Genomic DNA, 23,244 nt, shown 5'->3' with positions numbered 1-23,244 from the left:
GTGCCACTGGACTGATGTGTAGTGGGAGGTATCTGGTTCCTAAGGGGAAGGTGCCTGTGAGGGTCTGGGTTCTGACCCTACAGAACCCGGTGTTTTGGGAGGATCCCTGGGGGTTACTATCTGAAAGCATCAGATGCAATGATCTCCCAGTCTTCAGCTCTGAACCCTGCACCTGACCTACAGCCTCCAACTCTGTTGAAATTACAGCTACCCCACCCCCCAGCATGTCCACCTGTGGTGGCTGCCCACACTGCTTAGCGGTAGGGTTCATCCTTCCAGAGGCAATATAATCCAAAATTGGACCCAACAGAGACTTGACTTCTACTCAGTAGATTGATTAACTGTTAATCACATTAAACATATTAGTTCAATGTCCATGTGGAATGTTTAGGAACCTGTACATGTCTGCATGAATTATCATTTCCTGAAACAGAAAGGGATACACGTGTAAATATTTGCCAATATCAGAGACCACATTGACTGATATGAGGTGATCTGTTAAGTACAGTGGTACCTCAGGTTGCAGACGCTTCAGGTTACAGACTCCGCATTGCACAGCAGCACCTTTGGGTCATGTGGGTCTCCCTTGCTGATTCCAGTATCCTTCCAGTCAAGACCAGACCCAGAGGCAGGGATATTCTTTAAACAACAACTCAACCTGCCTCCCCGGTAATGACATGGTCTGGTCTTAGTGTAACTCCTCCTCCTGCCCATGACCACTGAGATCTGGTGTCCCAGTGCATCTGCCCCCCCTCCCATGGATCCTGCCCCAGCCATTCTGTTGGCTGGGGCCCACTCACAGGCAGACCTGACCCTCTCCCCTTCAGAACAGAATATGTTCTACAAACTATACAATAAACCAATAAAGCAGTAGAAGCTGATTTAAAAAAGAAAAACGAACAAAAAATTAGTTATACTAAAATCAAACTAATCGCAAGCTGTTTATCCCACTCCCAAAAGAGCAAAAACAATAAACAAAACTTAAAACACCACAGATTAAAAACTATTAAAAAACATTTAGGACTCACAGCAGGGCAACGTCCCTCCAGCCTCTCAGGAGTCTCTTATGCTGAGCAAGGTGAGTCTGGTCCCCGCCCCCTAGCCCAGGGGCAAAGGGCCTTGCAGGGAGCGGCCTTCACACTCACAGCCGGGCAATGTTCCTCCGGCCTCATGAGGAGCTTCTTCAATAGGGCTGGTGAGTCTGGTCCCCGCCCCCTAGTCCAGGGGCAAAGGGCCTTGCAGGGAGAAGTCTTCAGAACTCACAGCAGGGCACAGAGAAACCTGTCAACTCTTTTGTCGGCTGCATTCTGCATTAGTGGAAATTTCTGGATTGTCTTCAAGGGTAGCTAGCCCTACATAGAGTGCACTAGAGTAAGCTAAATGCCAGGTTGCAAGAGTGGATATTACTATAGTAAGGCTATCTTGATCCAGGAATGGCCATAGCTTATTACTAAGTCAGTCTTTTCAGCTTCTGAGTGCTGTCAAAATGTTAGGCTGCCCTGTTGTCGTGTCATGGAAGATTAAGTGGCTTTCTTTTTATTCATGGTATACCTTTGTGCATTCATTTTAATCCTGGGTGTTGGTTTTCTGAAATTATATCATCATAATCTATTCATATACATGGTTTCGTTTCTGTGAAAACCAAAACTCAGTAGTTGTTTCATTTTCTAATGAGCTGTGATAATATTTCCCTATTTATACAATAACTAGGCGTCTGCCCTGCACAGATCCTTTCAACCTTGGGTACTGGAGGTTGAAAGAACATAGTATGTTATGGGGGGCGGGGACCAGAAGAGCCTGCTGAATGAGGCCAATGGCCCATTGTGGTCCAGCACCTTATTCTCACAGTGGCCAACCAGTTACTTGTAGGGAATCCCTCGAGCAGGATCTGAGCACAAGTGTGCTCCCCTCCCGAGGAAGCAGTGCATAGCCATTCGACTAGTAACCATTGACAGCCATCTCCATGTCAAGTGCCAGAGGATCCAACCCCCCACAGTAGGTTGCCAGGAATGCATAAGGCAAGGAAAGTTCTTACCAATGTTGTTTATTCAATATTCACAGAGAGAGGCTTAGAAAGGCAGACTCTTGGAGTAACGTTGTTGCTCCGAGTAATCTCTACCCACCTTCTCTCCTCAATCATCAACAGCACCACCCACCTTACAATTGCCACTTAGGGCCACCTGTCTCTGAGCCCTTTGCGCTCCTGCTTTCAATGCTCACTGGGTTCTGGGAGAACATGGAGGCTGGAATACTTTCTAGTGATAACGTGTCAGCCAGCTGCTCCGGCTCTGCCTCCTCCTCTCACATTATTTCCCAACTTTCCCCTCATCTTCCTGAGCTGTGACCTCCCTCAAACCCCTGTTGTAATTCTGAACTGTCTTCCTCTTCTCTGGAAAGTTCAGGGTGGGGGAAGCGGTCCCCACCATTCCTCCTCTGTCCAGCCCCTGACACTCTATGAATTTGTCCAATCCTCTTCAAAGCCATCCAAGTTAGTGGCCATTACTGTCTCCTGTGGGAGCAAGTTCCATAGCTTAACTATATGCTATGTGAATAAGTACTTTCTTATATCTGTTCTGAATCTTGCAACATTCAGTCCATGAGTTCCAGTGTTCATGCCATGCCATGCATAATTTTATAAACTTCTATTGTGTTGCCTCTTACATGCAGCTTCTAGGGTTTTCTATTTTAACACAGCTAGAGTAGTGTATGAATCCTACTAGAGCACATAACATGAAGAAAAACAAAAGGAACTAAAATTATCCAGTTCACAGAAAAGAAAACCAAGAGGTCCAAACAGTTATGATTGTTTTAACAAGAATGCCAAGCCACCACCTGTGTGGTTCCAAGCAACACAATAAAAGAATCCCTTTTTAAAATTCAAAATCTCATCAAATTTATTACATATATTCATCATAACATACTAAAACATGTTACATATTGAATTCATCGTGTGCTTTAACAATATTGAACATCACTGCAAATTTTAATTAAGCTTTTAGAAAAATCCATCCAGATTCTGTCTATAATAAAGTTTTGGGTGTTTGTTTTTCTCTCATTAGTACCACATTTTGGCTGCATTTAGATATCTTCTCTGGGTTTGTGGACTCTGGTGTGGCTGCAGGAGACTGATAAGAAGTTTCTGCTACCATTTTAGTTTAACTGTCATTGAACTCTTACTTATAGTTTCCAAGTTCCTTCTTGCAGCCATGCCAGAAGAGAACAGAGATGCACAAGCTTCTTAATATTTTTAATTTTAATTTTTAATTTTAATTTGTCTAGTGCATACTGTTCTTGCAGTAGTTACCATATGGGGGTATGTTGTTGTTTTTTGTCTCTGCAAAATCATATGTTTTTGGTGAAGAGACACAGTAACACAGGGGAGAATTTATTTGGGGGCTTGAACTCATACCCCATCTCTGCATTGCACCCAGGGTCAAAGCAGACTCCAGATGATTCATATAGCAGCTGCATTCTTCCCTTGACCCAAATCAGAACTGTGGTGAAGAAAAAGAGTTAAAGTCTCTTCCTTCCATGTGAGGGTACTAGCCATCACTGAATACATATACACATGCACATACATACATATTTACAGTTTTGAAATATAGCAATCACAGTGAAGCACTTTATTCATTATTTCAGTTGCAATATTCACTTAATGCAATGTTTGCTGACTTTAGAAAAAGCAGGTATTTGCTAATGAACAGCTATCATGCTGCTAACATATACTTATTTATCGTTATTTACAGTACAGGCTGATGTAAAATCTTAAGGGCACATTCATTTTAGTGTTGGGCACAGATGGCAGCAATCTAATATTTTAGAATACAGTAATGGAATAGACAACACTTAGACATTTCATTGTTGGATTTGTAACTTTTACAGTCTTAAATGTAATCAGCAGCTGTAACTATATATATAGTTTAAACAAGGCATATATATATATATATATATATATATATATATAATGTGCAATTTGCTTATTAAACTTGAGATGGCATTTTCATTAAAAGTGACAGGTCCATCCTTTCCCATGCTGTAGCATTTGTTGCTTCTTCTATTTCCAAAAACATATTTCATCCCTATTCTTTCATTTTCATGTGCCTCTAGGAGGGAAAAACAAATCAAACTGATATTGAGTCACAGTTCCTGGTTCAGAAGACTGCGTGTGGAGCTTTTAAACTTCATTCCATAAACAATACCAACAAATTCCAGAGGGGCAGTGTGTTGCAGCAAAACAACCACCACAAAGCGATGTCTTAAGATATCACAGGATATCCTCGCTGCAAACATTTCCTGAAGCATTGCAAACTGTTAAGTAGGGTGGGGTGTAGTGGACAGAATGTTGCACACTCAAGTCATGCATAAGCAGAATATAAATGTGATAAAGTCCTCCGTGCTGTAAGCTTATAGCATGACACAGACAAAGTAATGTTTGAAAAGGTAAAAAACCAAACCAAAAACCAAACCCACCATTTGTAAAATATATGAGAGAGAGAGCTCTCTGGAATGAAAACCACTGTCATCCAGATGTTTCTTCATATTTTCTGCTAAATTTTATTTACCGTAATTCTTAACAATTCCCAGAATGGTAACCATTTTAGTGAGTCTGTGTAAGTTGTGTCTGATGAAATGGACTGTAGTCCATTAAAGCATATGCCATAATAAATTCGTTAGTCTTTAAGGCACCACAAGACTTTGTTATAATTCTTATGGTTTTAATTATTCTGATTTTTGTATTTCCCTACTTGGAAATACCAAATGGCATTAAAAAGCCAGGCTATATGTTTTTTTAATTGATTGATTGACTGCTATAAAATAAAATCCTGATGAACAGATTACCATTATTGTAATATTGGAATTATTGTGAAAACAATAAATATTGGGGGACGACGACAATTTTTGTCCTTGCTCAGGGTGCCATATTACTAAAGTTGACCCCTGCCAGGAAGTCTCATTGTGCAACCTGGTTGACAAATTAGGTTTGCACAACTTACTCTTGACGTTCTTGATATTGTTCAGGAATATGCCGAATAACTTCATAAACTGTTCCATTAAAATCCTGGCCTTGTGCAGCATCAGAGACAGAAACTGACCAACTTGACACCTGAAAGGAGGAAATAATGGTTTTCTCTGAGCAAGATAGGCAAAACTAACATGGAAGCCTAAAATAGAGCCAATGAGGTGTAGGCCTTATTTGCACATGAGGGTAAATCAATCAATGGCTTATTGTCTCCTAGAGAGGAATTTGCACCCACTTTGCTCCTCCCTGGCCCTTATAGCACAGGACAGTGTGGTGCAGCAGCTGTTTTGCTTAATGTGTTATCTGGCTATAGATTGTAGTGAGGGAGGACAGACCTTATTTATTTATTTTAAAAAAATACATATCCTGTTTTTCACCATCTAGATCTCAAAGTGGCAAAAAGTGACAAAAACATGCCAAGTTTAAGACATAAATTTAAAACCTCAGAAATTTAAACAAGAGCATGAGAAAAGAAATCATCAGAGAAGAATTTATAATGCAAATACCATCCTGAAATAGGATTTTAACTAGGAATTTAAAACTCCACAGGGCCGATGCCTGTCTGACTTATAGTGGGAGGGAGTTGGGCCCATAACACCGAAGGCACAGCTTCACGTTGACATGAATTGGCCTTTTCAAAAGCTGGCGATTCCCCCCCCCATCCCACCCACCTCTTTCCCCCTTTTCTAAAATCTGCCATGAAGATGTTGGCATATTGTGGGGGCATGCGGGTGCCCATTGCTGTGCTGCTGATCTGGAGGAACAGATCGTCACCAAATTTGAAGTTGTTGTGGGTAAGGACAAAATGACAGAGTTTGGTAGCAAAGTCCGCTGTGGTTTTATCTGAAATGGTGTTCCTTATAGCTTGTAAACCATCGTTGTGTGGTGCCCTTCAGATCTCTATATTTGGACAAACAGGCCAAACCCTACACCAAAGGATAAATGGACATAAATCTGATATCAGGAATCACAAGACAGAGAAACCAGTAGGAGAACACTTCAGTCTCCCAGGACATTCTATACAAGATCTCAAAGTAGCTGTCTTACTACAAAGGAATTTCAGAAATAGACTGGAAAGAGAAGTTGCTGAATTGCAACTAATTACCAAACTTAAAACCATGGAGAGACCTGGTCTGAACAAAGACATTGGATTCTTATCTCATTATACATGACAAAGCTGTCTTTAGCCATCTCACCCCTTGATTTTTCCTGTAAGACCAATTGCAATCGTTAACAGTCGTCAACAGGTTTTCCACACCTACCAGTCTATCACCCATTCCCACCACCCTTCTGAGTAATACCCCTCCCCACTCTCTCACTATATATAAGGGTCTGGTGACTTCTGTTTCAGTGTATCTGAAGAAGTGTGCATGCACACGAAAGCTCATACCAAGAACAAACTTAGTTGGTCTCTAAGGTGCTACTGGAAGGAATTTTTTTTATTTTTTGTTTTGTTTAGACAGGGTCCTGTGTGCGATGTGGGCGTCCATTCATTTATTTTTTGGGCAAGCTGAGTTTTCATCTATACATGTTAAAGCACTCTGTAGCATTTAGGTATTTATTTCATTGGTATCCTCCCTTTCTTCCAAGTATATTAAGGCAGCACATATTATTTCTTCCTCCATTTTGTCCTTGCAAAAACACACACACACCCCATTGTGAAGCAGGCTAGGGTGAGAGAGGGAAACTGGCCCTACGGCAGCCAGTGAGCTTTATAGCTCTGTGGGGATTCGAACATGAATCTCCAGAATCCTAGTCCAAAACTCCTACCACCACACTGGCTTTATAGTGTAGCTTTTCAGTGCCACTAAAAGCTCAGAAGATTTGGGAAGTGGTTATCACACTCAGAATGAAGAAGTAACAATGAAAGACACAGACCGGAACACAAGAGTCAGATTTAGAGTTGCTAAAATGAACCACCTTCCTTCTTTATGGATATATCTATATTTCTGTTTTTGGAAGCCTTTAAACCAAGGGCTATTTCTGTTTTGTAATACTGCCGGCAAAATGGCTTTTCAGATATCCGTGCTGCAGAGATATAAGCACTTACCCTTGAAATTCCTGCAGCATCAGGAAAGGCAACGAATTCATATATTCCAAAATCATCTAGTGCGTTTTCATGCCCTAAAAGTGCAGATATTTAAATAAAGAGAAAGTAATAATTATGGGAAATTGTGTTCCACCTCAGGTTCAGTCCCACTGGAAGGTATGAGAGTGTGTGATTTGCAGAAGTGGGGTGCCATTTTGGCACCCCAGAGGACCACATCTTTATCTTCCCCACCCCTGTGGGCCAACTTTGGCAGGTGGTTGTAACCACTCACCGGTTGATAATCTGACATCGTAATAACTGGGAGCAGGATTGGCTTTCTGTTCCTCAGATAAAGAACAGGAGTTGACTATGCCTACCAGTTCCAAACAGGCAAAACACCTACACACACTTAACAACAACAACAACAAAAAGACAGATGTTTAAAATCAAGCAAGCCCTGCTCAAAGCAGGCAATCCGCCTCCACTGAGGGAGGGGCAGGAGGGCCTTGGCACACACCAAATGGAGTTTCTCAGGGCAACATGGTGCCCATGGGCTCCACATTGGGGATACCGGATGAATGTTTTCCTTTATGGTGAAAATAGCAGGTGCTATTTAGATGGGAAAAGCAGCAAGCAACCCCCAACTCCCAATTGTAGCACTATCCCCCACAGCCATTTGCTCCCCCTTCCAAGATACTGCTTTTAAGGAAAGGCTTGGAAACCTAATCATTATCTAACCAATTATCTAGTTTGTCATTTTGCTGTCCTCCTCTCTCTAATTCTTCTGAAAGCTTCTAAAGAGGTCTATTTCCATTTAACTCTTTATATCATATATTACCTGAAATAGTTTGCGCTTTTCTGTAATCTGCTTCAGGCCTGAAACATTAAACAGAAATACAATTATTTAAAATTCAGTGTGGAATCGTAGGCAGCAAAAAGATGCTGCGTCCCCCCCCCCTCTTTTAAAATCTTCGTGTGGACAAATTATAATTAAGTTTTCTACCTGGTCTGCAGTTTCTGCTGTAGAACTGAAAAAAGAGACAAAGAACAATCAGCCCTTTTTGTTACGGTTCACAGAAGCTTTGAATTTATTCCAGCGTTAATTTAACGTACCTTTATGAGGCTGGAATCTTTTCCATAACGTTAGAAAGAACATTGATACTATCAAAAATAAGGAAATTCCACATATTATTCCTAGTGGAGACAAATATTTTTCTGTTTGAGCCAGCTGCTCCAGTCCTGTGTCAGAGAAGAACAGAAGTTGATATTTGATTTGCACTTTATCATTCTGGCCAGGCCTATAATGCAAAACACTGCACACAGCAGTGCTTTGGAGCTAGAGCTAAATATCCCCGGAATTGCTTCTTCCACTCTCGTGTCTGCATGCCACCAGTGGAAAATACTTCTTAAACACGATTTAACTGGCCCTGAAACTTATCGTTTCTTCTTCTGACTTCACTTGTGTTGCAGAGAAGAGCAGAAAATTACTGAAGTCCTTTATTTGGCCTGGTCTCTGAGTGGATCGAGTTCAAGAGTTTGTGGGTAATGTGATGACGGTAGGAACAAATGTGTTCTGAGAACATGTGCACGGGGCCATGATGGCTGCTGCCCATTGGGGCTGGCCAGGCAGAAGGCAGAGAGGAGATGCCAAATGGAGGTGGAGCCAGAATCAATGGCAATTAATTCTAGTCCCCTGTCTCCCCTTATCCCTGAGCAGTTCTACAATGGCAGCGCTGACGCTAAGGAGGAGGAACCTGGAAGGCAAGGTCACCCCCTGACATGTAAAAAGGTAGGCAGGCTGGGAACTGGCTGAAGACAAAGAGGTTGGTGAGGCAGTGTCCCCATCTGACCAAATTTGCTTAGCCTCCACTGACGTGGAGTGAAGCTGTCCTGGGGAAAACCAACAAACACCTTACACCAAGGACCACAGCTATTTGAGATCAGTTTTGGTAAGAGTTGCATAGCCTTAACTTTCTTCATTCTACTCTTCGTTCGGCCGTGCCATTTGCACACTCAAAATGTGCAGCAGTAAATTTGCTACCCACTTCCTACCGTGCTCTCTCTCTCCTGTTTTTCCCAAAGCAAAGGATTTATGGCAGTGTCTTTCAACCACTGTTCCGCGGCACACTAGTGTGCCGCGAGATGTTGCCTGGTGTGCCGTGGGAAAAATTGTGTTTATTTGATTCCTATTCAAGAGAATTACTTTATATATAGTCAATATAGGCACAGAGTTAATTTTTTAAACATTTTCTAATGGTGGTGTGCCTCGTGATTTTTTTCATAAAACAAGTGTGCCCTTGCCCAAAAAAGGTTGAAAAACACTGATTTATGGGATATTTATTCAGCTTATTTGTGCATTCGGATTTTTAACGGTTGACGTTTTTAAATTTTAGAAGCTTAATTTATGTTTTTGCATATTTCATATTTTATTGTTGTTAGATGCTTTGACACCTACATGGTGGAAAGTGGGGTTCAGATTTTTACATAAGGAGTGCATTCATGGTGAAATATGAAAGGGGGGGGGAGAGACTAGATGCCACTGCAACCTGATTATGTGCAGATAGGTGTGCTTGGGCATATGCCTAAATTTGCATATCACCAGGCTGCCGCTGTCAGTCAGCAGTAACGAGAGCAAAACTGTGGAGTCAAATGTAATGAATTTTTTGATGAAATATAATTTGTAGACAGTTTCCTTTTTGGCAGTGTCAATTCACAAGATGGATACTGGATTCGCTTTCGTTCTGGGTTAAGCCAGGAATGGAAATAGCAGGCCCTAAGCTATTTTCTACAAATCTGTTATGCTCTGTTTTCATTATTTTAAAGTATCTCTTCACCTTTCAATGTTGGAACTGTTCCTCAAGGGTTGCACTTGCTGTGGCTGCATGTGGCCGCTAGAGGGCACTCACACCTCGTTCTCATTACTTCAGTTCTGGATTCGCTTGTACGACAAGCGAAAATTCGTAGTAACATCTTAGAACTGCCCCAGAGTGTCTTGTCGAGGGCGCACCTCCCTCCTTCAAATCTCCAGCCTCCTAACTTCCCTTGCTTTGGCACTGGGGGCAACCACCAGCCTAGGAGAAAGCCAGCCCAGATTATCTGTGATCTGGATCCACGTTTGCCAGCTGCCTTGCAGGCTGCTGCAGTGCGACGCAGCCTTCAAAATGAATGCACCCGCGACAGCTTTGTGACGCTTACCTAACAATGAAGCTGATGTGGCTTCATTTACTACTTTTCATATCTAACAGCTGTTGGCACAGTTGGGGAGTTTCATGGGTTACACAGAGAAGACGGGTTTGTTTAAGAAAAAAAATATGTGCTTCTTCAATCCAGTTATATATTTGAAGTTGTTAGATACTTCGGTTCATAGTTTAACTAAACATTATACTTTCAGATAGGATTTGCTTTATGCTTCGTTTATATTTTCACTGGAGCTGTTTAGCAGTTCAGACTTAAAAAGTATTATTTGTTTCGTTAGAAGGGTTGGATAAGTAGGTTAACTGGTTATATTCCTTCATGTAAGGAAATCTACTTACAAGGTAGGAGACCAAATTAACTATATATTTATCAGTTACAGGTGGGTAGCCGTGTTGGTCTGCCATAGCCGTGTTGGTATCTGAAGAAGTGTGCATGCACACGAAAGCTCATACCAAGAACAAACTCAGTTGGTCTCTAAGGTGCTACTGGAAAGAATTTTCTATATATTTATCAACATCTTCCTAGAATTTCAGCCCACTTCTTAGAGGGGTTGCCATATTTCAGACATTTCCCCAATTTCTACCCAGATGCTGCTGCCGACTGCAGTATTCTGGATATGTCTGGGAAAATATGGACATGCAGGAACCCTAACTTCTTATTATGCTCACTTCACACGTTGTGTCTTCCTTAGAAATGGACGAATCTGCTCAATTCAGTTTCCAATTTGTCCAATCTTAAATTCCTAGTTTTCCACATTTCCACATCAGTTTCTGAATTTGTTTCAAGAAGTCATCATGAAAATTGACCAGCATTTTATTACGAATTTCTATTCATGTGCACAATTTTGCATGCAACCTTGCCTAATAAACACATTTTTCCAAAGCATATTTCTCCTAATATAATGCATTTTTGTATGCATTTTCAGCAGTATATCCATTTTAATGCACATTTTACCTCAATATATGCATTTTTGTTCACATGTACTCTTCCCCCCCACCCCATAGAATCACAGCTCCCAGGAGACAGGTAAACAGCGTTAAACCATGTTGACAACACCCACAATACATTGAGGCACAGGGATGAGACAAAGGAATGTGGACATAGGAATTTTAGAGCATAAATTGAACTGAAACTCAGAGCACATGTTCAGCATCACATCTGATTCATTATTTCCCTTTAGCTTTTTTGATATATGGAATGATGCCACACCCCAAATACTGTTGACTGGCACATGGGGGGAAATCAGGGAAGAACCCTGGCACATGACATTTTAAAAAATCTTTGCAAAATCACTGTTTTTATTGTGTGTGTGCGTGCAGGGGGGGGGGAAAGTAATGTGAAATGTGTCATCAAGTTAAACATATACCAGACACACTAGATTAGAGGAATAAAAGGTGTGTCTTGGATGTAGGTTACTTCAATTTTTGCTTTGTTAAATACAGTTATTCCTACCTTCAACACTGACAGTTTTCAGACATTCACTGCTTATGTTTCTCTGCTTCTAGCCATATTTTCATGTGAAGTGCTACATTTATATCCTCTATTTTCTCCAAGGAGCTGATCCCACCCCCATGTTATTCTTACAATGGTCCTGTGATGTAGGATATGCTGAGAGTCATAGTCTGCTTGGAGGACCCAAGGGGAGGAGAGGTTGTGATGTCACAGATACTGGCTAGTCAGCGCAGTGCCCTGTTGTCTTTGCTGCATAACCACAGAACCAGTTTTCCCTGAGCTAGATTCTGGACAGGAATCAGTATGAATGTTAACAACATGGGGAATTCAGTTTTAGACTGCAGTATCTGCTCCCTCACCCTTTTCTCCTCTCTCTCTCTCTTTCTAATTTTTTTTAATGTATATCTGTACATACCCCAAATATATTATGTGCTATCTTATGATGTGCACAGCTTTTGTAACAAGACACATGAGTCGGTGCTTTGCCGAGTGCCAGTTCATGTTATATTTGTCTCTCAGAGTGTCTGTCTTTAGTTAAATATATATAATCCCATATCTCACTAAGAGCAAATAAGAGGGAGATAAGCTGTAGCCATGGCTTTGCAAAATTGCAAACGAATTTCAGCAACTACTCTTAGTAACGGTACAATGATATGCCCTAGAATAGATAAAAGACTTCCATTTTTGGCACTGATAATAGGGTCAAGAAACTTTACAACAACCCGAGAGTAGTCGGCAATCCAGATTGAGTGTGGCCATACTCCAGGAGAAGCTGTAGAAAAATAACGTGCAATTGCACATCTGGACCCCTCCCCCAATTCTTCAGGGATAATGTGGAATGGAGGAACCTGTGCATATCTCCTGTGGAGGGTCACATGAGCTCTAGATGTGAAGGCAATGGTGGCTTCCAGACAACCTGCTTATTGAGCATTCATCTTGATTCGTTTGGCCAAAATTTGTGGGGAGGTTAGATGACGTCAGCTATTTATCGAGCATTCATTCCAATTTGTTGCCTCAAAGCAAGGGTCACCCCACACTTTCTAGTGCATTTCTCCATCACTTTCTTTATCACAATAAACAAAGTTCCTTTTTTTGAGGGGGAGGGAAGTGGGTTTTGTTGCACAAGAGCTACCAATCAACTTTAATTTAACCTGAGTTTGCTGGTATGTGATTGAATCCCACCCCAAAATAGCAACAGTCTGGAAGTGCCCCTTTAGTCCATCTCCCTGCAGGAGAAACCTCAAGGTCTCATGTTGTGTGGGCCACCGGGAAGAAGGCCCTTGCCCCTCTGGCCATTTTGCCACTCAAACTTCCTCCTTCCGCTTTCACACACAGGGGAAATACATAGGGGTATCGACATCTTCCCACTCATCCATAGATTTCTCTTCCATGTGTAGAAGAGAAGAAAATTGGTGTGTGTGTGTGTGTGTGTGTGTGTGTGAATTTTGAGAGGAAAACAGCCCCAAAGGGAAAGTGTTAAGCAACATTCTCCCCTGTCTCCAACTCACCCTTCTTCCATTGAAACTGACAGCTCCCGATGGCCGCATTGGGAAGGGGAAAGCCAGGAGGAAGACATACACACCTAAACTTTCTGTCTACTTCGGGAGCCTTAGTTCAGAGAGAAGCATTGGCCTATTACCGAGGAAAAGTGGCCCTCACAGATAGTCAGTCTTTTTCTTCCACTTCTCTGGTGTAATGTGCAAAGCTAATACAGTGATCAACTAGCTCCCAGAGATCTGAATCCACCCAAGAGTTCTGCAGATGACCTGGTGATTCTGTGTGTTTTAAATCCACCCCATGTTTCCTTGCTAAGTATTTTTTTAAATGGAGCTTCAATTCCTTAGTTCAGGAAAGTTGCACTTGAGACTTACAGTTCTAAATAACATCTCTGAGCAGAAGCACAAGCCACCGTGGTACGGGATGTATATTCCTACATGCTTCCTATATTTACGACTAATTTATTTTAGTCGTTTGAGGCCTCGCTTTGCAAGATAAGGAACCATAAACTGTTGCCTCTTTTTACAAGCCTGCTAATATTGGCATCATAGAAACCAATAACACCATTAGTCACAAACTGTAAAACTCTGAAGGTCACAAGTTAGACGTTACAGAACTAACCTGTGTCCGTGTCGTTGTTAATTGTGATTTATATCCTTAAACAAAATATGCTTATTAATTTCATTCTGAAATTATGTACCTTCATTCTGAAGGTACAGAAACTGGTCGAGGGGACGTGGCCGCCAGTTGCTGCAACTGCTCCATAGAGTCCAGAGCTGTAGAATTGGCTGTGCTATATTTGACAAGAAGTATCTGCCATGTACATTCCTTTGGCTGGGAAGCACCCTTGACATCAAAGCATCCTTTGGTGACCGCTCTGAAGTTCCTGTCTGGCTCGCCATCCCCTCTGCTCCTATGGCCCTGGTGAGGTGGGGTGGATCTGAGAGCTGCCAGGAACTCAGGCAGCTGGTGTAGGAACCTCTGGTCCTGAGGCAGGAAAGTCTAGATCTGATTGCTCCTCATGACCATTAGCAGCATGGAGATTCTCCAAATCTCCTTGCTTTTCATGTGAAGAGACCTTAGATTTGACGTCTGGGGCAGGACTGAACCTTGACACCTACTCTGTGTTATAATGTGGGGAACATTTGGCCCTACATATGTTGCTGAGCTACAACTCCCTCCTATCTGGTATGTATGGCTAAGCATGGTCTCCTCAGGCAAAGTCCAAGGGGAGATGGATACTCCAGCAGATCTCCATGGTGATCCAGTGATCCTAAGGAGCCATCAGGCCTGGGCATGCCTGCCTCAATTTAAAAACCCTTTTAGAAAGATCCTTAGCCCCACCCCCTGATTTGTTCCAGGGACGGATCCGGTTTGGGCAGGCACAAGGTGAATAATCATGATCTGGGGGCTACATATTGGGGCCACAGACAGATCAGGGGGTCCCTGCAAAATCCCAGTGAAATCCTCTCTAACCAGTGCAGTTAGATCTCTCTAACACAAACTAGATTGGCTATCTTGCCACAAGTTCTAGTGGGTTTCTTCTTTATTTTCATAGCACTTCTAAGCAACAAATATTGGTTTGATGTGAAGCAAACCCAATGATATGTAATTGTATATATGAGCTCAGTTTTTTAACAGTATGAGTTAACTAAGATGTGATTGGCGACATATTCTTAAAAGTGTAAATAGAAAATAGAAAATGTGCAGACCAGCATTTTGCAGGTTTTGCTAGCTTTTCAGATCTTACCATAAACTGTAATATTTGTGCTTTTATTATCCTATTCAGTTGAGTCCTATTTTACTTCCATGAATAGGGAATATGTAATTTTACACAACACAAAACCTTTGATTATGTTTCTCTTTCCGAGGCGTCATTTAAAAAAACCTGAATAGGTTTCACTGTAAAATTGTAACCTATTTTCCTTTCAGTGTGTTTGAAAACACAGAACTTTCATCTGTGATTATATTAAATCCCTTTGTACAATAGGCAGCTGCTGACCATATTTATCTTAAGCGTAAAGGCTCAGGTCTTTGTGTTGTCAAAGCCAAACAAGCTTGTGAAATGTCCTGTAAGGCAACATCTGAATAACCTGAGTTTACATTAATGTAATGGCTATGTGAAAAAGATATATACTTAATAACAGGGCAGCGTGTAAGAGTTTTCCTCATTCTAACATTTTTTTTTCTATGTAGAAAAGGGGGGCAGGGAAAGAGATGGAACTTGTGCAATTTTACACAATGCATTTTAAACATTTTTTAACTAATTAATAAAGAAAAAAATACTTCTGTAACTTTACAGATCAGCTATAATCTGATAGGAAAGAATTTACCTTAGCAGTTTTCTTGTTTAAAGCACTATATGGGTCAACTTTGGAGTAATCCCCTTTGTGGTCAATGGGACTCCATCCCTCCCAGGTAAGCATGTATAGTATTGCAGCCTTGTTGATTCATATTTATTTATCCTGCTTATATCCCACTAGAAAAACAGCTTACGTGGATCTCATTTGGTCTCTCCGAGATACTAGTACCGGTACGTTCTGCATCCTCTTAACATCATTAAGGTTCATTGAGTGCTCCTAGAGCAAGAACGGGGAACTTCCAGATCTCCATACATTGTTAGACTGCAGCTCCCATCAGCCCTAGCTAGCATGGCCTTTGAACAGGGATCATAGGAGCTGGAGTCCAACAACACCTGGAGAGCCACAGGTCCCCCACCCCTATCCTAGACCATTCACTATGGCAAATAGTACAAAAGAAGAGGTTGCTTGATTTATCAATGCTGCCTACCGTATATTTAGGCTTCTGGAGTATGTATGGGAAACTCTTAAGTCTCATGATCAGGATAGGTGTATACTAATAACCGCATTAACCTACTGTGATGTTCAAGGGCCGGAATGTAGTTACACTGCAGCAGTCATGGGCAGGTAGAACAACAGCAATGTTGGCTCTACTGTTTCCTTGTCAACTCAAGTGTTTCATTCACAGCTGAATTACCTAACATACCACTTACCTCTATGCCAGAAGCATAACGTGTATTAAAGGCCAACAACTCTAGTTTGGATAAGGTGCATAGCTGTCAACTTTTCCCCTTTTTAAAGGGAAATTCCCTTATTCTGAATAGGATTCCTTGCAAGAAAAGGGAAAGTTGACAGCTATGATAAGGAGTGGAGAAAAGAGCAAAATTTCAGAGATCACCCTTGATTTCTTCCTATATAGGTTCCCTTTCATGTCATTTTTCAGTAAGTAAATATAGTTATATTGATTGATCCTACTACATAAATTAGTCACTGTATCAGTGTTGTTGTTTTTTGTGTGCTGAAGATGCCAAACCTTTCATAAAGGGCACCTCTATGCTAAAAACTTTGGTCTCATTTGTACCTATTGAATTACAATGATCTCCTATGCGGAAACCACAAAATTTCACTACCCAGGACCCCTTTGGTGATAGGGAACTATGATTAAACAAGTTTGGTGAGGCTTTCCCTTCTGTCTCTAAGATATTGGGCTGGTTGAGTTTTCTGACAGTGGCTTGGAAGTTTTGTACAAACCTTGTAGGTTGACATGCAAGCATTAATTCTTACCTTTTGGCATCATAATCACAAATATGTGGGTTTCTTTCCACTTCCCAGTCTTGTTGTTGAGAGCTCTGCACCTGTATTCTTCTGTTTTCTGTGTTACCTTCTCAGATACAACTTCCAGGGACCTTCCATACTTAATGAGGCGCGTGGAGTTGTCGGCCCTCTGGGTCCATGAATAAAAAATATTTGGTGGATTGGAGTCTGCTGAGCAGTAAAGCTGGACTGCTTCCCCTTTGTTAAAAGTAAAATAATCCCCTAACTTCTGGCCATTGTCAGAATTTATGGTAAGTCCATAGGGCCCATCTGTGTGAATATAACAATTAAAGAGAGAGAATATAAACACAACAGAAAAACATGACAAATGACTGCTGTTATGTCAGATCTTCCAACTGCGATATTTCTCTTTCACATGCTGTTTTTTCTAGCTGTATCTTAAATCCATATAAAGATGATCTTTGGCTTCATTGCATTTTAAACTTTCTTTCCATTCTGAGGCCTCCTTCGCATGTACCGCTAAACTGTGATTTAGTTTTATGAGGATGAGCCACAGTGAGACACTGGCTTTCAACCACCCCTTCTCTCCTCTGTGGAGGCTGTGAGGAGGAGAGCAGACATTTCTGATTAACCATAGTTTAGCTTTATCGCCTAACCCTAAACTGTTAAACCATGGTTTGTTGAAACAATACAGCTTCTTAAACCATAAATTGAAACTGCCCTGCTTCAAGTTAAGATGGAAAATACGCCTCCCCACAAATGTAGCTATTAACAGGGGGAAAGACCTAAGAAAAGCTGCTTCTATTGACATAATGTCATGTCTAGGCTGGACCTTATTCCACCCAGACAATAACATAGCTTTCATAAGGGGTTGCTTCCAAGCCAAATCCAAAAAAATGAGGGCATTGTTTTTTCCTCTAAAATGTATTGACTTACCATAAGCATATGTACAAATCAGGACTATTGTCACATTCAAATTGCAAAACTCTTTCTTTCAATCATCCTGACTGCTATGGTTTCAGCCCCCAGGGTGCCAGGAAGATGTGACCTGAATTCCATCTACGAAGGACAACTTCGCTGCCCATTAAACAAGCATCTTTCACTACAACACTATAGCAAAGCTGGGATAAATGGCCATTTCTTCATTTTACGCAACACAACAGTGGATCTAAAACCACGAAAACTTGTATGAACCTTGCACAGGGTGAAAGACAAGGGTGAAACTCTTCTATTTACATATCAAAGTAAATTACATAGGATTTCTATTTACAGGGGGAGGAGAGAGATAAATTAGTTCTGGAATAACTCTCGGGTAAATAGAGTTTATGGTGCTTGCAGCTGGTTTTTTATTTACTGAACAATTGCGCTGTAGACCTAGGAGATGCACCCTAGCCAATCAACCAAGGATTCCTTATTTCTTCCTATGACTCTGTCTTCCAGAGGCACCAGCTTGTGAGGGCGATTGCGGGGGGGGGGGGGGATGTTGTGTGTGTGATGTCAGGACATTGGGAGGAGCTGGGGTCAGGGCCAAATGCAGCAGTTGCACAGTATCGGTGGCTGCTCCTCTGCCTCCTCTTGGTGCCGTCACCAGTGGGAGGTTGCTTCGACTCTCATTCCCCTCCACAGCAGGAGAAGGAGGAGGAGAAGCCGGCCACTGGAGCAGCGACATTAGGAAGCAGCCTCCCCCCAAAATATAGCCCTCCCAAAAGGGTTTAGCCCCCTGGAGCTGGCACACCTGCTGTCTTCAAAGGACAAACAGGAACTGATGAGGCCATATGTATCAAAGCAACCATATTGTCAGGGACTGTGGCTGAACTGAAAACCACCTAGGCTTGTTTTGGAGCTTATGACTGGGTGCACTTAAGCTTTGGAGCCTTCTTTGGGTACGGGAGGAAATGAGGATATGCAAATGTGGATCCTGCAATTGGCAGGATGTCTGCAGCTTCTGGATTTGCTGAGTTTGGTATAAATACAAGCAACCCAACATCCTTTCCTGGTCCAACCTGCTCAATCTCAGGTATCATATAGCAATGAGAGGGCATTTGTTCTCCAGTCACCCTGGATCTTCAGGGCAGAATGAAGCCAGCACATGTATGTGCTTGCACACAGGTGTTCAGACAGCTAGGTAAAAGGTAAAGGACCCCTGGATGGTTAAGTCCAGTCAAAGTCGACTATGGGATTGCAGCGCTCATCTTGTTTCAGGCCAAGGGAGCTGGTGTTTGTCCACAGACAGCTTTCCAGGTCATGTGGCCAGCATGACTAAACCACTTCTGGTGCAACGGAACACCGTGACAGAAAACAGAGTGCACGGAAACGCCATTTACCTTCCCGCCACAGTGGTACCTATTTATCTACTTGCACTGGCATGCTTTCGAACTGCTAGGTTGGCAGGAGCTGGGACAGAGCAACAAGAGCTCACCCCATCACGGGGATTAGAACTGCCGACCTTCTGATTGGCAAGCCCAGGAGGCTCAGTGGTTTAGACCACAGTGCCACCCGCATCAGCTAGAGAAAGGGTTAGTCAATACAGCCTCAGCACCAGGAAGTGGGAGAGTCTGTGGTAGAACAAGGTGCTACCATGGGGCCACCATCTTCACAGCAAACGCACTACTATCTGTGTAAGGGGGAAAGTTGCTCCTCCTCCCGGCCCCATCTTGTGCAATAAGGTATAGAAAGAGATAACTTTTGCAAGATCTGCTATTTTGTGGGCAGTTCCAGAACTCAATGAAAGTAAAGCCCAGGTTGCCTGCTGAACTAAAACAAATGCCTCATCACACTTGCTGCACAATTTAATCTACACATGTCTTGTTTCTGCTTTTTCTTTACAAAGTGGAGCCAATGGCTAGCAAGGGAAAAGGTCATCCTGTAATAGCACAGAGGCCACCCTGACCTGAAGTGATCTCATCTACCAAATTCTCCTTTCGAGTCATATAATTCAATATGAACTTTATCATTAGCACAGTAAAAAAACAAACCCCTGTTTGCCAGCTACCAGTTCTCCCAATAAGAAGCCAGTCTTGGCCCCAGGGTCCATGTATACCATATGCCATTGCTGCCAGGAGAATTGCAGTAATAATAAAGGTCACTCACAGTAAATACTTGCCATCTGCTCAGAAACAAGATGGATAACAGTTTCGTGGTGACAGGAGCCAATTGGTCATGTTCCCACTGAGAGGTAAATTGTTGCTAAGAAGTGGTGATTTATTATTTTACAAGTCATTTAGTAAATAGCATTTACTGAGTCAAAAGGAAAGGTTCCCTCTTTGGAGAACGGCATCGGAAAAGCGGTAGCCCTGCCAGAGAAGAATGATTCTGAAAATGTCCTTTAAAAGCTAGAAGTATTTCATCTAAAAATAAAATAAAATGTTTTTAGAAGATTAAATAAAAATAAAAATCAGTACTACTCATGGTCTGTTTGGTTTGTCTGCTAATTGCAAAACAAATGTACTAAAAGCCAATTGCACTTTCGTACGGAAATCGCTTAGTGCAAAACTAGGAAGAACAGGTTGGCCTTCGTGACCTAATACTGCATAACCAAAGCTAAATAGAAGGTTCACATTGGCGCTCAACGCTTACAAAATACCCATTATGGAAAGCCTCAAGTTAGCACCAATGGTTGTAATAGTAATGGACATTGCAGTGTACTGCATGGTATCAAGTCACACCCACAGCATACATTTAAAGCACTCTTATACCACTTTGAAAGTTCTAGCTCCACCCCTCCGCAAATCCCCGGAACCATAGTTTGAGCTACAATTCCCAGAATCCTTAACAAACTATGGTTCCCAGGATTCTCAGGGGAGAGAAGCTGTAAATGGCATGGATGTGGCTAGGATGGAAAGAAGCATTCAGTCAATCCAAAGCCCATCATATATATGTGATGCTTATGACTCATTCAGAGATGCAATAGGAGGATGAGCCAAGGAGTCTGGCAAAAGCTAGTTGGTGCTGACCTTTAAAGCCCTAAACAGCTTTAGCCCAGTATACCTGAAAGAGCGTCTCCACCCCATTACTCTGCCCAGACACTGAGGTCCTCCTCTGAGGGTCTTCTGCTGGTACCCTCACTGCGAGAAGCGAGTTACAGGGAACCAGGCAAAGGGCCTTCTCGGTAGTGGCGCCCGCCCTGTGGAATGCCCTTCCTTCAAATGTCAAGTATTACACAACTTTTAGAAGACATCTGAAAGCAGCCCTGTATTACGTAGTTTTAAATGCTTGATGTTTTTAGTATGTTTTCAGATATGTAAGCTGCCCAGAGTGGCTGGGGAAACCCAGCCAGATGGGTGAGGTATAAATAATACAATTTATTATTATTCCTATTATTAGTTGACCTGTGATATTAGGAAGCCCATGGCGATGGCGAGGTAACCTTAGGGCCAGGAAGGATGAGTGAAGAGGGGCTGTCAGGATTTCACATACTTATTTCATAATATTTAGTAATATCTGAGGGTGGTCCTGAGAAGAACACTATTCATATCTTCCAAAGTTTTATGACTAAAAGTACTTGATCTGGATCCATTTAAACATTCAGATTTGTTTAGGTCTACTTACAAAATGGCTTTCTGAAGGCCTGTTCACCTTGTTGCTGAATATGAACAAAAGGGTCCATTTATTGGTGTTTTAAATGATCCATGGTTATAGCCTGCTGTTATAGGTCATCTGTGGTGATGGTACCTTCACCAAAACAGTTCTTCATATCTGTCAAACTACTGGTAATGAATGGTGTCCAAAGGCAAATATCAGCTGCTAGCTCCTTACCCTATGTAGCCTATACTCAATGTTTACAAGAAGAATTTTGGAAGATTTCTTGAACTACCTGTGGTGAGAGCACAGATGCATTGAGTAATTTTTCAATTATTATTTCCAAAATTGTTATATTTAAATTCATTTCTAATTTTATTAGCAGATTAGGCAATCCCACTATCTGTAATGGCAACCATTTTTCATCAACATGACTGTTAATTCTTCATAGCAACTTTATTTTTATGGGCAGTGAGTGAGTTATTATATTTATGGTTATACTTCTGCTTAGAATGTTTATTGATCAGGTATTAGTGTGTATTTTAATTTTATATGTAGTTTCATCACACCGTTCAGGCATATTCACCATTCAGCTAAGAGACAAAATTCATTGTAACAAATTGTTGGGGTGCTTTATTGAACCACCAAAGGAGACCAGTATGGTTGAACTGTATTTGGTCTTTGGTACAGTTTATTGTTTATTTACTTTTGTATTAAAGTGGTTTAGATCTCCTCAAATGAGCAATAATTGTTCACATAATTGTTCACATAATTCTCACTTCTGTCCCTGCCCATTTTGTTGCTAGTGTTTGGTTTTGGGCTATATACACCTTAATTTTGGTTCCTTCCTGTAAATGGCATTTCCATATTTTGGCTCATAAGGTAATTCTTCTCTTGGAAGTGTACCCACCATGTTTTCTCAACTTCCATCATTTCATCTCTAAACCCAATATTTACTTAATGCCACCAGTTTTTGACATGCTTCCAACACCTTCCGAGTCAACAAAGCTTCTTTCAAGAGTGGATCAAGTAAACCGGTTTGCTTACAGCTTGGTTAAACAAAGCTATCCTTTATCTTGTCGGTCAAATCATCCCAGTCTCCAAAATACTGCATATAATTAACACATATAACTAACCTAGCATGGAACAGCCATAATTTTGATCTAGTTGTATCCATTCAGATGGGTAACATTTTGCTGGGAGCTGCCCAGTATGGCTGGAGCAGCCCAGTCAGATGGGTGGCCTATTATTATTATTATTATTATTATTATTATTATTATTATTATTACCTGCATTGACAAAGAGATAGGTGAAACGTTGATTTTTTTAACCATTCTGTACTTCAATTCTCTTTAGCCTTACCTGGAACAGGCCTTCTGTCATAATGAGAAGGTGCCATCATGAGAGCTCAATGGAAGTTTACTATGGTCCAAAAGTCAGACTAGGGTTTGCATTCAGATAGGAGTGTTAGTTTTCCCGATTATACATGCTAGTGCTTCTGTCCTGTTTTCTTATATTCCTTTCACACTACAGTACCTGTTGTGCTATGGAAATGTGACTTTTTGACCGCTATACAAGCATGTTGTGTTAAATTTCATTCACACCTGTGGGTACAGTGTGATACAACAGTGAACGTTGTTGAACAACGTTGCTGCTCCCCTACCCTTTCTGCACGTGTGCAGTTCTGTTCCTCAGTAATTCACTCATGAACATGGTTGGAAAGCAACTGTATGCTGCTATACTGCCCAAATGTTGACATTTTACTCCCATAATTTTCTGGGTCAGTGGAGGAAACAGAATAAACTTCTGTGTGAATGCAGCCCAGGGTTGCAGACACCGTGGTTCAAAAATTCACTCAGTCACAAAGGTTATGGGGCTGGGGATAGCCACTCTCTCTTAGCCTAGCCTACCTCACAGGGCTGGTGTGAGGTTAAAAGGGGAGGGTGGGTGTCATGTAT

The 23,244-nt window shown here is 41.7% G+C and overlaps 1 protein-coding gene across 1 annotated transcript in view; it reads right to left on the bottom strand.

Moving 5' to 3' along the window:
- Nucleotides 1–4,990: 4,990 nt before the first annotated feature.
- Nucleotides 4,991–23,244, bottom strand: part of HEPACAM2 (HEPACAM family member 2) — a 28,128-nt gene continuing 9,874 nt past the window's right edge. The window contains 6 exon segments of the mRNA XM_033166126.1: nucleotides 4,991–5,104; nucleotides 7,071–7,144; nucleotides 7,888–7,925; nucleotides 8,053–8,077; nucleotides 8,163–8,288; nucleotides 16,778–17,077. Coding sequence (XP_033022017.1) covers nucleotides 4,991–5,104; nucleotides 7,071–7,144; nucleotides 7,888–7,925; nucleotides 8,053–8,077; nucleotides 8,163–8,288; nucleotides 16,778–17,077 — 677 coding nt within the window.

This window comes from Lacerta agilis, chromosome 12 (assembly GCF_009819535.1).
Source record: "Lacerta agilis isolate rLacAgi1 chromosome 12, rLacAgi1.pri, whole genome shotgun sequence".
NCBI classification, from domain to species: Eukaryota; Metazoa; Chordata; class Lepidosauria; order Squamata; family Lacertidae; genus Lacerta; species Lacerta agilis.
Note: the sequence above shows the minus strand (reverse complement) of the source record. Positions and strands in the feature narration are given on the sequence as shown.